The following is a 15,581-nucleotide window of genomic DNA, read 5'->3' as shown; positions in this document are numbered from 1 at the left end:
TTCCCTCAGAAGGTCATGGTCAATGAGGTCGTGTGCACAAAGCTCCGAGTTCTTCGTGTGCTGCAAATGGTGTCAGGAAGATGCCTGGGCCACTAAGGAATCAGCAGTCCATGGATTGGACACTGCCGGTTTGTGCATGCACAGACTCAGACCACAAGATGCACAGAGGTGGGTCTGAGCTGGGGTGCTCCTGCTCCCTGGCTGGGGTACTTGGGTGGACACACCATTGCTTATTCAAGGCCAAGGTGGCAGGGAGGAGAAATTCACAGGGCCAGGACCCCCCAACACAGCCTTCATTACTGTTCCTATTGTCAGACTTGGGTCTCCAGCTCCCTCTTTGCTGAGCTGCTTCTTGCTTCGTTATTATGCAGATATTTTAATTATGCAGATATGTTTTTAGACAGTTTTAAATATGTATATTATTTACTCATTAGACCATAACAGCTCTGGAAATTGGAAATCTGTATTTAGTATCTATCAGTGCACAATATGGATCTAATGTGGGGGCCCTCGGGGAAGGAGGGAAGGTGACAACAGGAGAGGGCTGAGCTGGGCAAGGCAACTGGGTGGGGCTGCTGGGCTTGCCTCCCTCAGGACTGGACCCAGTGGTACCGGGGGTAGTTGGTAAGCTCTGGATACTTCTGGGAGACCACTTTACTGTTCTTCTCTGTTGGGTAAAGAACAAAGGAACCACGGGGCAAAGCTGCTATGTCTCGCTAGCCAGGCATACCTGACCTGATTAGCTCCTGCCCTGAGAAGTTTGTTGCCCAACCCTCCTGGGTTTTGGCACTAGGTAGACTGAAGATGTCTCTTTAACCACTTCCTGACCAGGCGGCTGTGGCTGTGGCACTAATCCTCTGTGCCTCATTCCCCTCAGCTACAAAAGATCCCCTTTTTGGCACCCCACAGTCTTCTCTCTGGCATTGAGCTACCTGCCTTAGTGTGCGGGCCTAGGTAGGTGCTGGGCACATCTGATACTAGTTAGCCTGATGCTAGCCTGACAGCCCTCCTGCAGTTTCTCATCTGTCTGGTGCTGCCGCTCTGCTCTGGGCTTGCTGGCCCTGGCCTCTACCTCCCCACTCCCCACTCCATCACAGCTCCCTCCTGACTCGTCCCTCCTACCCCCCTGCACCCCAGATCTCAGCCATCCTGCACATCCCCAGTTCAGGGCCTCTCACTCTAAACCTCTCATATCTTCTTGAAAGCAGGAGTAGCTACAACTAATTAAAAAAAAAAAAAACTCAGAACTTTCCCTCTGGGCTGTGTGGTTCATGGGTGGTTGTCTCCAGAAGTTTCTGCCACCAGCACTGAGCTAAGGGGTTCCCAGGTGAAAGAAGATCAAAAAAGCAAGAAGTGTGGAGTGCTCAGCCTGATGTGAGAGAAAGCAGATTTTTTTAAGAGGGTGACTCACAAGAGGGCTCTTGCCTCCCCCACCATCCCCAAACCCATCTCAGGCCAGGATATAGGGACTCCTACTCTCCAGGAACTGTCCGTGCCCCAGGCCCCTTTTCTCACACCATTGTCTGTCTCAGTTCCCCTAAGCTAAAGATGTTTAACTTAGTGAAATTCGAAGGTACTGGTGACTGTACTGCTCCCCAGGAGAGTATTGTCCCCAGCCCAGCGCACAGCCCGTCCCCTTCTTTCTTGCCTTTTCTTATAAGAAAGGCTCCTGGAGCTGAGGGAAATTGATTGTTAAGTGAAACTCTCTGATAATTGCCTCTGAAATGCCTGCTGTTATCGTGATGGACTTGGCTGGGAACAACCGTACTCAGAATCCCACTGCAGCCCCCTCCCATGCTGACCATGGTGGGGACATCACAAGCCAGGCCAGACACTGTCGGTAACTTCACAGCAGCAGCAGCACACCCTGCAGGGTGGTCCCAAGAGCCCAAACCACACACCTGCAATCACACACCTGCCTGGACAGGGCTCAGCTCAAGCCCCATACCTCTATACGGGTCCAGAGACACTCCGACCTTGATTTAACAAACTCGCTATACGCTAGGATCCAAGTGACCCTAAACTTAATAGCAACTAGGCACTTCCCCGCTTGAGTTCTGAGATCAAGGAGATGGCAGACACACAGAAGGTTCCCTGGGTGTCATAATGGAAGCCGGTGCCTGACAGGAGTCAGGGATTTGTCAAGAGCGAGGGGGTGAATAACACTAGAGAATCTAGTCAGAAGTGCATGGAGGGGCAACAGCGTGTACAGGGGCCTGGTAGCAGGAGGCCAAGGACTAAGCGTGGCTCCAAGAGCAGAGCCCAGATTCTGAGCAAGGAGTCAGTCCCAGGGGGACAGTCACTCAGAGTCCAGAGTCCAGGCTAAGAACAGAATGTCTCTCCCTTATCAGCAGACACCCTGGGGCGAACCAAACTGTAGCTCCAGCTTAACCCAGAGTAGCCTGTAGGTTCTCCCCCTTGTATCTCCACTGTTTCCTTCCCTACTCATCCTGCCTACCCTTGGCCCATCACAGGGCTCTGAAGAGATGGAAGAAAAGTGCCGGGAACATAAATCTTGGGGGAGTGTGAGGACCCCTTGGCCAACCCAAAGCAGGCCTGACTGTTATGGGCTTTGTAGAGATAAAAACCCAAGGCTCTAAGTACCCAGCCTGGGCCAGGCAGATGGTGTTAAACTTAGAGCCCCCACATAAATCCAAGGACATGCACTGCCTGGAAGAGGCAAAGGAAAGCCCACCGGCTAGGCAAGGGTGAAAGGAAATGTCCAGAGAAGGTGGATAACCAGGCAGAAAAGCAGATAAGAGAAGGAGGACCTCGAGTGGGCAAGAACCTGAAGGAAAACTCCGGCGGACAGCTACCTATGAGAACTGCTAGGCTCGGAGAAAGGGGGTGCCAAGAGCCTACCCACCCTCCATGTGGATCAGTTACCACCTCCAGTTCACAGAAAGATCTGGAGGGCCAGAGAGGTGAAGCCACTTCTTAAGAAAACCATATTGAAGCAGACCAGAGTGGTCCTGCGACCACTCACCCTCCCACTGCCCGGTCTGACGGGACCTTGAACAGCAGTGGTCTGCCCACCTCGCCCGATCCTACCGACTGGCCCTTCCTTCCCACACTACTGGAACTGCCTATTTAGCAGTTCCCACACGTCCAGCGCCTGGGGATGGACTGATTGATCTGTAACACCGAAAAAATAATAATGGCTTGATCGTTACTGAGGATTAAAAGTAATCCTTTTGCTGTGGCTATTGCAACTTCGTTATTCACGAGTCAGCGGGCTGACCCAGGCCTTTGAGCCCCTGGGACTCTGTGAGCTTAAGGAGACCAAGGACTGGGGCCTTCCCTCCTGGGTGCTGCCTTACTTTGTCTGCTAGGTTATGGAGCCTGAGATCCCCGTATTCTTGGGGCCCGTGAATCCCAGGGTCAAAGCTGTGTGCTGAGGGGGTGAAGGAGCACACATGTGCGTGCGCGCGCGCACACACACACACAGACACATGCACACTGGCCAGTGGTTGAAAGTAACAAATTCTCTAGCCATGGTTTAGCTTGGTGTCTATAACCCATCTCCTCTCTCCATCTTCTGTATACTAAGAGGCCTTAATCTGGCTCCTACATTGCCTTAGACATGACACTTATAAACAGCAATGGCCTCTGCAGGGCCCCACGTAGCCTCAAGTCCCCCTTCAAGTACATCTGGGGTCCCAGGAAAGACAGGGGTCCACTAGATAAGAGAAGGGAAGATGGACTGATTGTCCAAGGCTCCTGCTTTGAGGTGTACCTCGGGGCTACTTCCCTGGACTTGCTGGATCTTTTAGCCCAAGTAGCTTTGTACCTGGTGTAGAGGGGTATCCACTTAAAGTGGCACACATGCCTCCATAGAAAGGTACTACAGGATTGTGAAAGTTGGGGTCTCCTTCATTCATCCTAGGGGTTTTAGGCCAAGTAAAAATCCAAGATTTTAAAAAAAAGGATGAGTTCTGCAGTCTCAAGAAAGCTTTTACATGAAAGCATTGGAACGCCTGCTGGGCTGGGGGGGTGGGGACAGGCACATGATCAGATCTGCACTCTGAGATAAGGCTCCAGGTCTTGAGTGTGGAATGGATGCAGAAAGATGTGATTTGGAGGGCAGGAGACTAGCAGGCAGGGAGTTAGTGATGACAGGTTGGAAGGAAGGAGACCGAGGTCTCAAAAGAAGAGGGTTAGCCTGGGAGTGGTGACGCACAACTTTAATCCCAGCACTGGGGAGGCAGAGAAAAATGGATCTCTAAGTTCAAGGCCAGCCTGATCTACAGAGAAGGCAACAGAGAGAAACCCTATCTCAGAAAACATCAAATGAGAGGGGGCAGGGGGAGAAGATGGTTTCTACCAGGACTGAGATGGCTTGTCACACAAGCTTAAGGAACAGAATTCAGATTCCCAGAATCCACATAAAAAATGGGTGGGTGTGGCAGCCTGCCTATAAACCCAGCACTCAGAAGGTCAAGACAGGATCCCTGGACAAGCTAACAAGGCTGGTCAAATCAGCAAGCCTTGTATTTAGTAAGAAACCCTACCATATTAAATAAAGAAGACATTTGGTACTCTCTGACCTCTACATGCATACCCACAAACACACACGTGTATACACACTCATACCGTGTGTGTGTGTGTGTGTTCATCCACATACAATGACAAGAGAACTGTTCCAGGAGGGCATGTAGGTTGAAGGTCACCCCCAGGAGTGTCCAGGAGCTCCAAGGCCTCAGATAGGCTTTATTAGACCCTTTTCTCTGGGGCCTACATGCCTGATGGATGAGGATGCAGTGTCCTGAATGCCAAGAGACTGGGGTCTTCTGATTCAAGTTGGAAACCTAGAGTCGGGACATGGGATGGGTAGGGCCAAAATGAGGAACACCAGGTATAGGGGGCCCTGTGGAGGAGTGGTCTTTGGACCTCATGGACTAAGCACGGTGAATGTAATAGTAGGGGCTGGACTAGGGCTCCAGATTAACCCAGACTCACTATGCGTCCTGGTCAAGTTGCTCACTGTTCCAAGCCTGGGACATACTCATTGGAGAATTCACAATGTTACCACACACAGTGGGCAGTAAGGGGTGTACATATGGCACTGGTCAGGGGAGGACTTGGCATACGGTGCCCTCCCCACAAACTGGACACCAGTTCCTGGTGGTGGTTATCACTGTAGTCCTCAAGATATCACTAAATTCTGCTTTTCAAGAAAGTCTAGAGGACCATACTCAATTTCATCCTGAGAGCCTTGGTCCTTCCTAAAGAACAGAATCCATAGGAGTCCTAAGTTCAAGCCCAGAGGGTGGCCATGTCCCAGTGCCATCACCATAAACCTCTGGAATGTGTCCGGTACCAGTAGTATGAGCCCCATCCTCTCGGCTCTAACCAGCTCCCTGATAACTATACCTGGTTATGCACTAGTTTACCCTTCCCCACCGTGAGGAGCAGGGCTGGCTGAGTCTGCCACGTCTCCCCATCTCAGAGTAGTCTAGCACTAAGCCTGCTTCGTGATAAGCACAATATGGACAGGTACAGGGGCGCTCTGCCCTCAGGACTGGGCTCCATTGTCAACAATCACTGAAGCTAGCCTTCAAGGCTGGGAAAGATTCATGTGGGAGGAGGCCTGGGAGCCCTGTGGGGGTCTCAGGAAGCCTGGGAGAGGACAGCGAGTTTGAGTGAGTGGAAATGGACTGTAGATATGTCCTGCTGAGCCTGGCCAAGGCAAAGTTACATGATGAGACGCGCAAGAATGTGTGGGGTTTCACACCCTAGCTTATAGAGAGAGGGTGGAGGGTAGGTACCACTGAGCTTGGCCAGGAGCTGCCTGTGCCGTCGTCTGAGCAGCAAGCACTGCGGGGCCGGAGACCTGTGGAAAAGCCACTTAGACTGCCTGTGCAGGCAGGCAGGCGTCCTGTCTCCCGCGTGATCCAGGTGCTTGGTAAGGTGTCCTTTCCTACAAGCTGGGCACTGTCTGGACTAATGACAGAGGGAGGTCCTGAGTCATCGTGGTCCTCGGGAGTACTGGGTATGGAGAGGGCTTTGGGCTGGGCATGGAGCAGGCATCCTGCCTCAGCCTCTGACTCCCATGTATGTGCTCTGTCCCTCAGAGACTGGCTGATGCTGCAGAGAATTTCCAGAAAGCCCACCGCTGGCAGGACAATATCAAGGTAAGAACTATAGCATATGTTGGACCAGAAAGACGGCTCAGTGGTTAAAGGCACTTACCTCTGGCCTGGCAACGTCAATCCCCAGGACCCTCTTAGTGGAAGGAGAGAACCCACTCCCGTGTGTGGTCCTCTGACCTCCATACATGCACTATGGCATGTGTGCATGCAGACACACACAATAAAAAAAATGTAATTAAAAAAACTTATACCACCCTCCAGCATGCAGGGTATGACACCTTGAACTTGGGTGGTATGCAGAGGAGGAGTGTGTGCTGCACAGACCCTCTGATCCTTTGTCCAACCCTCAGGAAAAAAAAAGCTTTCCTCAGTGTTGGGGGATGCAATGTGGATATAAGCCCGCTGTCACTCCACAGGAGTCTTGGGGTGACCCATGAGCAGACAGCTTTGTTAAAATGGCCCTTCCTAAAGAAGATACCGTGAGTCTTAGAGAGTTCCAGGGTCATAGGTGCCTCTTGACCCCAGGACTCATCTGAGAATTTAATGTCATGACCCGGAAGAGACCCTGAAAAAGGGCATTGTCGTCTGTCCTCCTAGGAGATCCCCAGGCTGGATCCCAGAGACAGGCCTGTCAAAGTCACAGAAATGTTTCCTTCCATCTTGCAAACAGAAAAGGTTCAAACACCTTGGGAATAGAATGTAAAGGGCCCCGAGGGTCAGAGGGGACAAAGCCTATTCCTGACTGGAGCTGTACACTCCTGACCCGTCTTGTTGGGCTAGTTTCTGACTAAGGCAAGGCTCAGGGAAGCCTTGGAACCAGGGGCATGGCACCCTCAGTAATCAGACCAGCGAACAGGGCTCCATGGGTCTGGGCCATGGTTCCTAGTAGTCTCCTTGCTGAACATAAAGAGGCACCAAGAGCTATCCCCAGGAGCCAGGGACTAATATATAGGATGAGGGTGGGACATACATTGCTCCTTCCAGCTCTGAGCCAGTCTGATCTAGACCCATGTGCCCCAGGAAGCAGGTAGGGCTGTGACCCGTACTTGCTGATGTCTTTTGTTGGTAGTAAAGATTTATAGCTGCTGTCAGTTCCCAAGCATTCAGATCTGTGGCCTGGATCTCAAAACCGGCTGCTCATATTCTCCTCAGACTGCCCTCCCCTGTCTTGCCTTGCCCTCGTGGGAGCTTCTTCCACTACTTGGTGGATGTTGGGTACAAGGAGTTCACATGTTACATGGAGTTGGGGGCAACAGCTGATTTCTTTCTTTTTTAATATTTATTTATTTATTTATTATGTATACAATATTCTGTCTGTGTATATGCCTGCAGGCCAGAAGAGGGCACCAGACCCCATTACAGATGGTTGTGAGCCACCATATGGTTGCTGGGAATTGAACTCAGGACCTCTGGAAGAGCAGGCAATGCTCTTTAACCTCTGAGCCATCTCTCCAGCTCCTGATTTCTTTCTTTTTGTATCTCATTCTCTCTCTTTCATGGGAACCAGGATCTTGATCATGCTGGACAAACACTCTACCATGAACTATACATAGCCCAAGATGATATTTTCAATGACTACATAAGTTAGTGACTTACCCCTAAACTAACTAGGCTCCCCGGAACCCAGGAGAAACCCTTCTCTTACCCCGACTACATCACAGCCCCGTCTCTCCTCAGCCAGGCATCACTATGCATGCCTGTCGTCACAGCACTCAGGAAATGGAAGCAAGAAAGTAAGGAGCCAGCTTCAGCTATATAGCAAGTTCAAGGCTAGCCTGAGCTACGAGACCCTTATCTCAAAGATGGGAGTGGTGGCTAGAGAGATGTCTCATTGGGTAAAGGCGCTTGCCATGAAAACCTGGCAACCTTGGTTTGATGCCAAGAACCCACATGGAAGTAGAAAGGAGAGCTGACTCTACAAAGTTGTCCTCTGACCTCTCCACCTGCATCAGCATCAAAGCATGTGAATGTTACACACGCGCGTGCACGCGTACACACACACACACACACACACGTGTACACACACATGTGTGTGTTTCCCTCTCTCCATCTAGGAGATCCAGTGCTCTCTTCAGGTCTCTATGGGCATCAGGCACTTATATGGTACACAGACATACATGTAACCAAAGCACTCATACATGTGAAATTAAAAAGTAAAAAGAGAGGGCTGGAGAGATGACTCAGTAGGAAGAGCACTGCCTACTCCTTCGAAGGTCCTGAGTTCAATTCCCAGCAACCACTTGATGGCTCATGACCATCTATAATGAGATCTGGTGCCCTCTTCTATCTTATGCTCCCTTCTGTCATGGTGGCATACATGCAGATAGAGCACTCATATGTATAAATAAATGAATATTTTTTTTAAAAAGTAAAAAGAGAGAAAGATAGATAGACAGACAGACAGTGCCTCTTATCTGACATTCAGACCATGCTGCTACATCCAGATAACCCCTGCTTCACAGTTCCACCTGCCCCGCCAGCCCTGAGTCTGCACTCGGACCAGCTGTCTGGCTCCTCCTGCATCCTTCCACAGCCTTGATTCTCGGCCCTTCCTTTCTACCACACGTTCTACCATACTGGATACCTTTGGAGGTCCTTTCCTGTCCCTGGGCCTTTGTTTCTGCTGGTCTCCACATGTTCTACCATACTGAATACCTCTGGAGGCCCTTTCCTGTCCCTGGGCCTTTGTTTCTGCTGGTCTCCGCCTGGAATCCCCTTCATTCCTCCTAGGATGCTCATCCTAAGCTGTTATCTCTCCTCAGTCCATTATTTCCTCCACCCTCTGAGTATCCAGGACCCCACACACACACTTCTCCTCTTCCTCATTTTTTTTCTGACTGCTGGCTTCTTTTCCCCCGTGAGTACTCATGTTGAGCAGGGCAGGAGTCCAGAAATAAAGGCACAAGAGGCCTGTCCTCCTCTTGATTTTCTTTCCTTCCCAGTCCAAGCCCCAGAGAGGGAGACAAAGAAGCTTCCACAGCTCCAGACCTGTTCTTCTTCCAGGTTCTTCAAAACAAACAAACCATGTGTTTTCCAGTGCTGTCCTGCCAGGTCCCTGGTCCATGGATCTCAGTGGATATGTGGATAAGCAATTCCACTTATTCTGGACCAGGTTGGGCGCTGAGGATGCCTGAGAGAATGTGGGAGCTCAGGGGTACCCAAGAGCACTGAGAGATGCTGCTCAGAACCCTTCCTAACCTTTAATCTCAGTACTTGGGAGGCAGAGGCAAGCAGATCTCTGAGTTCAAGGCCAACCTGGTCTGCAGAGCAAGTTCCAGGACAGCTAGGAATACACAGAGAAAACCCATCTTGAAAAACAAAAACAATGAACAAACAAAAAAAAGCATTCCTATATCACTGCATCAGTTTCTGTGAGACACAGCAAGGGCTTCATTTTCCCCATTGGTTAGCTGATGTTGGTGTGGCTTCCAAGAGATGAAGATGTTCACCAAGCTGCTTGGATACCAAGCCACTGATATATGCAGCATCTTTGTCCATACCTGCCTTGCTTGCAACTGCCCTGGGCTGAAGCAGAAGTGGGCTCTGACTAACTACCCTCCTGCTTGATCTGAGCTGCTACAGATGTGGTTGTGGCCACAGACAGCACTGGCCACAGCCTTGTTTGCCCAGTGTCCTCTTCTCTGTGACTCCCAGCCCATCAGTGCACCTGCCTGAGATCCTCAGGTGCAAGGGTTATAGTGACCTGTTTCCAGGCTGCAAGGTCACTGCTGTTCCCATGAAGATCTGCTGCTGCTGCTGTTGCTGCTGCTGCTGCCGCTGCCCGCCGCCGCCACTGCAATTGCTTGTCTGAGAGGCATTAGTTCTAATGGTGGCCCATTAGCCCACCCGCCAGCCAGCACTGCTAGGGAACGCTGGCAGGGACTGTTCATGACAGGACTTACAGCGACTATGGCTGGGGAAAGGATGTATTTTGTCCCTTGCAAGCATAAAATCCACTGAAACCCAGTGACCTTGAGAAGGTGACCGACAGGGAGTGAAGTAATATTCCTCCTCCGGGCTCAGGAGAGATAACCGACCCATGTCACAATCCCAGCCTCAAGCTCAGGTCCCTTCCCAGGCTCAGCCTTCTCTCAGGAACTTTCTTGTCACCTAATTCGTAGGGCAACGCCCGAGATTCCTCTTTCCAGCCCCAACCAGTGCTCACAGCACCTCTGTATCACAGACAGCGCCCAGGCAAGTGTCCCGTCTGTTTGCCTCACTGGTGACTCCTTCAGATCAGGGATAGACAGACAGACCAGTGTCAGTGCCAACTCTCACCTGTCCAGCCCAATGCTCTGGTGGCAAAGTGACCAGGAATGGTCTTTTTACTTCTGAATTGGGAACATGGTGGCATCCAGAAGTTGTGGGCACTGGAAAGATACTGGACTCAGGGAGCTAGACTAAAATTCACTGTACAGTTTGTAGGGTGTGGATCTCCCAGTGTGGACAGCACAGAGCAGGGAACAGACAGTTGTGGTGTGCTTGTATATATGCACACATGCCTACCCTATACATGCCTACCCTATGACACAAGCAGGAACTGAGGATCCTGGAGGACACAGGACCAGAGCTGAGATACAGTCAAGGGGCCAATGAATGGAGGATAAAACAAAACAAAATAAAAACACTGTCTAGTTCCAGGCCATGACCCTACCCATTTGATCCTGGCAGGGTCAAGGAACCAGAGTTGGGACTACTAGAGAGACCGTGGCAGCATGTGACTCTGCACAGACAGGACAGCAGGTGGTCTGGTACCCATAACACTTAACGGTAGATGAAGATGGGCCACCTGCTAGACTGTGCCTGGTGCCAGCATCACACTGTGCCAACATTGTTTGCCACCTAAGCCACCACCAGGGAGGATCTGGGCCAGGGCATGGGTCAGAGGGGCGAGAGAGGACAGGCCTCAACGTACAATAGAAGATAAATCATTCCCTGGGAGTCTGGTGGAGGCAATGGCCCTGCCTGTCTGATGGGGGAGGTAACTCTACCTAGGGAATCTAAAGAGAGACCTGTGAAGTCAGGACTAAGGCCTGAAGAGCCAGCTGGACAAGACAGGTGCCCCCCCCCCGGCCTAAGGGTCCAACCCAGCCGTAGTGCTCACCACCTGTCTCCACCAAGCCAGCAACAGACGGCTCTCAAAAAAAGTCCTTTTTGGTCTAGCTGAGCTGGCAGTAGGTCATGGAACGAAGACCACATGACCTCACTGGCAAGGTTGGGTGACTGCCTGGGCTCTGCACAGGGGACTGGTGGGCAGGTGACAGTCATGTCTGGGCAGCCTTGGCAGCAGCCTTACAAAACACCAACTTTGCATGACAGCCCTCTGTTCCACTCACCCCAGACCTCTGTTCCACTCACCCCAGACCGTCTTCTTCACCCTGCCCCACAGCTGCCAACACCCCTGTGTCTGCCCAGGCTTGGCTCCCGCTAAGAGGCAAACGCGTCGTGCACACACAGACCCACTGAGTCCCGCCCCTCACCAGCCACCTTCATGTACAGGTTCCTGATGGGGATCATGCGTGTGAGTTGGGGAGGTGATTTCTCCACCCTTTGCCAAGCTTGAGTGAAACAATCCCCCAAAAGGAGGGAACAGAGGAAAGTCGTTGGGACATACTCTCAATCCTGATGATCTTCCAAGGATCCTTCTCCACACTCAGCCCCTCATATGGGCTGTGGGTTGGCCTCCTGGAGAGGCCTCTGATATTCTCTGTCCTCTTCCAGATTCTGGATTTTATGGTGGGTGATGCACACGCGGATGCCAAGCTCAGTGAGGCTGCATGATCTTAGCAGGCGTTATTAACAACATGGGGGTGGATCCTGGAGATCGTCATGGGCCTCCTGGGGCACATCTCTCCAGCCGTTGCCGTTGCTTTTGTGTTTTTGTTTTGAGACAAGATTTCACTATCCTCTGGCTGTCCTGGAACTCACTATGTAGACCAGGATGGCCTCAAACTCACAGAGTTCCTTGGGCCTCTGCCTCCCGAGTGCTGAGATTAAAGGCGTGCGCCAGCACACCCAGCCTACTCAGCCTGTGTTTACTCACTGATGGTCAGAGTTTGACCCACAGACCCTTCTCCCAGGCCCCTGGGCTCACGTACTAGTCTGCCTCCTTGCTGTTTAAACCAGGACATGAGTCTCTAAAGCCAGCATTCTGATGCTGCTCTGGTAAGGCAGATGCAAGCTTCACAAGGACCTGCTCCCGCACACTGTGAAAGCTCGTCCTGCCACACCAGCTCCATATTGCACCACAAATAGCAGTCACAGCTGTGCTTACCATGTATTCGCACATGTGACCTTGCCAAGGCTACCAGCCAAGGCGAGGGGCAGGAAGACTACGGTAACCTGGGCCCCCCACCTGTAGTCTTCAGGAACCTAACAATCCTGGATGCCATTTTTCTTTTATCTCGGATGCTACCAGCATTCTGTCTTCCCCTGAGACTGTGAAACAGCAGGACAAATAAAGAGAACCATGGGAACTGCTGAAGAGACGGCCCAAGTGAGTGCCAGGGCATCCCAAAGGTGACTGGGGCACAGACGGACCCCCTTCCACAGCCTGGCAATGGCTGGCCCCCGCCCACGCCCTTTCCTGTCCTTGCAGGAGGTTTGCCTAAAAAGTTGGCAAGAGAAGCCCCAGGTTGCAATCTGCAGTCCTCCCACTGCGCCCGCCTGTTTTCATTACGGAGGGAAAGAGCATCAGAACCGTGTTTATAACCCCCTTTTAGATAACAAATCACATTTTCTTTTCGCCTGCGAGTGTGTTGAATTGATATTTTTTTTCCCCTCAGTTTAATGGGTTTGTGTGTTCAGGAATGATCTTCATCAACCGAAACTCCTTATTGTGTTTGATGTAATGTCAGCTTTCATTACGTGCTTCTGTGTGAGCCAAGCACAGGGAAAGGCCGAGCCCCCTGGAGCCTGCGCCCTGCCCCAGCCCCCACCCAGGCCCGGCTTCCAAGATGGGTGGGTGGGTGGCAAGTTTGGATGAGGCTGGAGATGAGTTGGGAGGGCAGGTTGAAGCCTGGGTATAAGGCCCTCTTTGTCCCTGCCCTGATGTCTCTGTGTGTGTCGGCCACCAGAAGTGCCACACATAGTAGACACCTCTTGAGTTTCCCTTGGCCCAATATTCATGTTGAGGCATTGTGCCAGGCATTCAGTCACAGATCCAGAATGCTTGACCTAAGTCACTATGTCCGGCCAATAGCCTGTACGTAACCCCAAAACCCCTAAAGAAGACAGCCTGAGACAGTTGCCTTAAACACTTTGAAATACCAACCATCTATAACCATTAGCCACAGACGTAGCATCTGGCCATATCCGCCCCTAGAGACATAAAGAGACTCAGAGAAAGGGTGGCCAACCCTCAGGTCACCCAGTATGCCCTAGCCAGGCCGTGGTTGGGCAGGGTAGCCTATGTGTCTTCCATCCATCATGGAGCTGGCTCTGTGCATGCTGCTTTGCAGGCAGGTCCTTGGGAACAGCCCCAGATGCGTAAGGAACCCCCGGGACGACACTAAAGGATTTTGTTGTATAAAACCGCTGAGGCACCTGGGGAGAGTGACTCGGACAATGGCCCTGGCCCTAGAGCCCACCGGGGCAAAGTCGGATGGCCCCTTCTGTGCGCGCGGCACTTGCTGACACCAAGGCTGACCTTCTGGCGGCCTCTGTCAGCTGCACTCGGTTCTGATTAAAGATCATTAAACATGAAATTAGCCCGTTTGTGTTACGGGTCCCCGGGGCGGCGGATGATTATGACATGCAGATGGCCGAGAACCCAGGCGGCAGACAGGCAGGCACGGGCCAGGATGGGCAGGCAGGCACATGTGAGTGAGGGCCACGGGCAGGCATACGGGCCCAGCTTTGTTTATTCCTGCTCCTGTTGTGTAAACCCCTTTGCATTTCACAACAAATCACAGATAATTAATAAGTACATGCTCGTAATGAGCAGCCTTTTTAATAGAAGAAATTGGAAGATGCAGTGTGAAGTCATTATTTCGCTGTTGCCCAGGCTCAGCTCGGAGTCTCTGTCTTCCTCACTCCCTGGTCCTGCCTCAGCCAGTCTCTCAGCAGCCGAGCTGGCTCTGACCCTGCCCTCAACCCGCCTGCAGGGCAAGGTTCTAGTACCCTATGTGTGGGGAGCCTGGGGTACAGCAGCTTCTAGAGAGTGAAGGATGAGTCTTGGGGTGGGGGCAGGGCATCAGCAGCACTGACTCATCCCACTTTTCCTGGGGTGGCTTCGGGTGGAGGAGGGGACTGTCTCAGTCCTAGAGAAATCCAGAGAGCTGGTTTAAGCCTTGTACCCAAAGAGTCCAGACTGCGTCTTGGGAGCCCCTGAGCTATGAATGCTGAGGTTTCTCTCTCATCACCAGGAGGAAGACATCATATACTATGACGCCAAGGCTGATGCTGAACTGGTGAGTGCCCCGCCTTCGCTGTAGAGGACAGGAAGCTGCCAGAGCCACACCCCCACTGCTGGGTCACCGTTCTGACTCAACCTTTCTGAGTTGTGTTGGGTCAGGTCTCTCATCTTCCACAACTCCCTAGAGGTCCTTGTCAGTCCAGGACTGTGACTTCATCGCCACAATGGGCAAAGCTTCCCTGCACAGTGTCTCCCTCTCTGGGCAGGGTGGTAAGGTGTTGACATCAGGACAGTTCCGTCTCAGCATGAGGGACTCTCTGAGCACCATGGGAGTACAGGGGGAGGGGCCTTCCTGGAGTGAGACATAGTGACATCTAGGCCCCTCCCCAAGACAGTGGAGGCTCCCTTCCCTAGGATTCAGAACATCAGGCCCTTGAGAACACCTATGGCCTGGCCTCAGACACAGAGGCAGCTGAGCTCCTGCATCTGTTCAGATGAGGCCTCTATGATAATCTCCCAGAAGTGGCGACACTGGGCCTGCGCCATCCTGTTCCATGAGCTTAGGTCTGCTTGGGCTGGCTTATAAGGTAGTGAGGTCCCCATCAGTAGAGACCTCAGCGAGGATGACTGTGGGGTGAGAAAGAGTGTCTGTGGGTTCAAGCACTCGGGAGTAGACAGTGTTCTGTGAACATATCAATGTCTGCCTCCAAAACGCAGTGGTTGAACCCAACTGTGAACAGGGGTGGGACAGTGGAATAGCGTCTAGCTCTGACTTGTGCTTGCTGATACAGAAAACCCAAGCAAGGTCCAGCATTCCCTTTTTGGACCTGTAGGCTCGCCCGGCCTGAGCAGAAGTAGCCCATGACACCAGGAGGTGAGAGGGTTGGAAAGGATGGCTGCGTGGGAGGCCATAGTGCCAGGTTGGCCTGGGAAACCTTCAGGAGGGCAGGGGGCCGAGAAGGAGGGGTGGGCTCAAGCAGGTGCGCTTCCCCTTGGCTGAGCTCCGTGGCTCCCGGAGAAGTTGCTAAAATTAAAGCTGGGATCTGAAATTCAAATGAAGAACGAACCTTTAATTAGACCCTGAATCTAATTCCTTACCCCCCTCGGCAGCGGGCTGTAATTTTAGCAATCAG

At 52.0% G+C, this 15,581-nt stretch overlaps 1 protein-coding gene across 2 annotated transcripts in view; it reads left to right on the top strand.

Annotated features, from left to right (window-relative positions):
• Positions 1 to 15,581, top strand: part of Cacna2d2 (calcium voltage-gated channel auxiliary subunit alpha2delta 2) — a 130,396-nt gene that overhangs the window by 91,073 nt on the left and 23,742 nt on the right. For both annotated transcript variants that reach the window (XM_087905271.1, XM_087905270.1), the window contains exons 4-5: positions 6,075 to 6,134; positions 14,459 to 14,503. In XM_087905271.1, coding sequence (XP_087761397.1) covers positions 6,075 to 6,134; positions 14,459 to 14,503 — 105 coding nt within the window. The remainder of the gene's footprint in view (positions 1 to 6,074; positions 6,135 to 14,458; positions 14,504 to 15,581) is intronic.

The sequence above is a fragment of the Myodes glareolus genome, chromosome 4 (assembly GCF_982192425.1).
Source record: "Myodes glareolus chromosome 4, mMyoGla1.1, whole genome shotgun sequence".
NCBI lineage: Eukaryota > Metazoa > Chordata > Mammalia > Rodentia > Cricetidae > Myodes > Myodes glareolus.
Note: the sequence above shows the minus strand (reverse complement) of the source record. Positions and strands in the feature narration are given on the sequence as shown.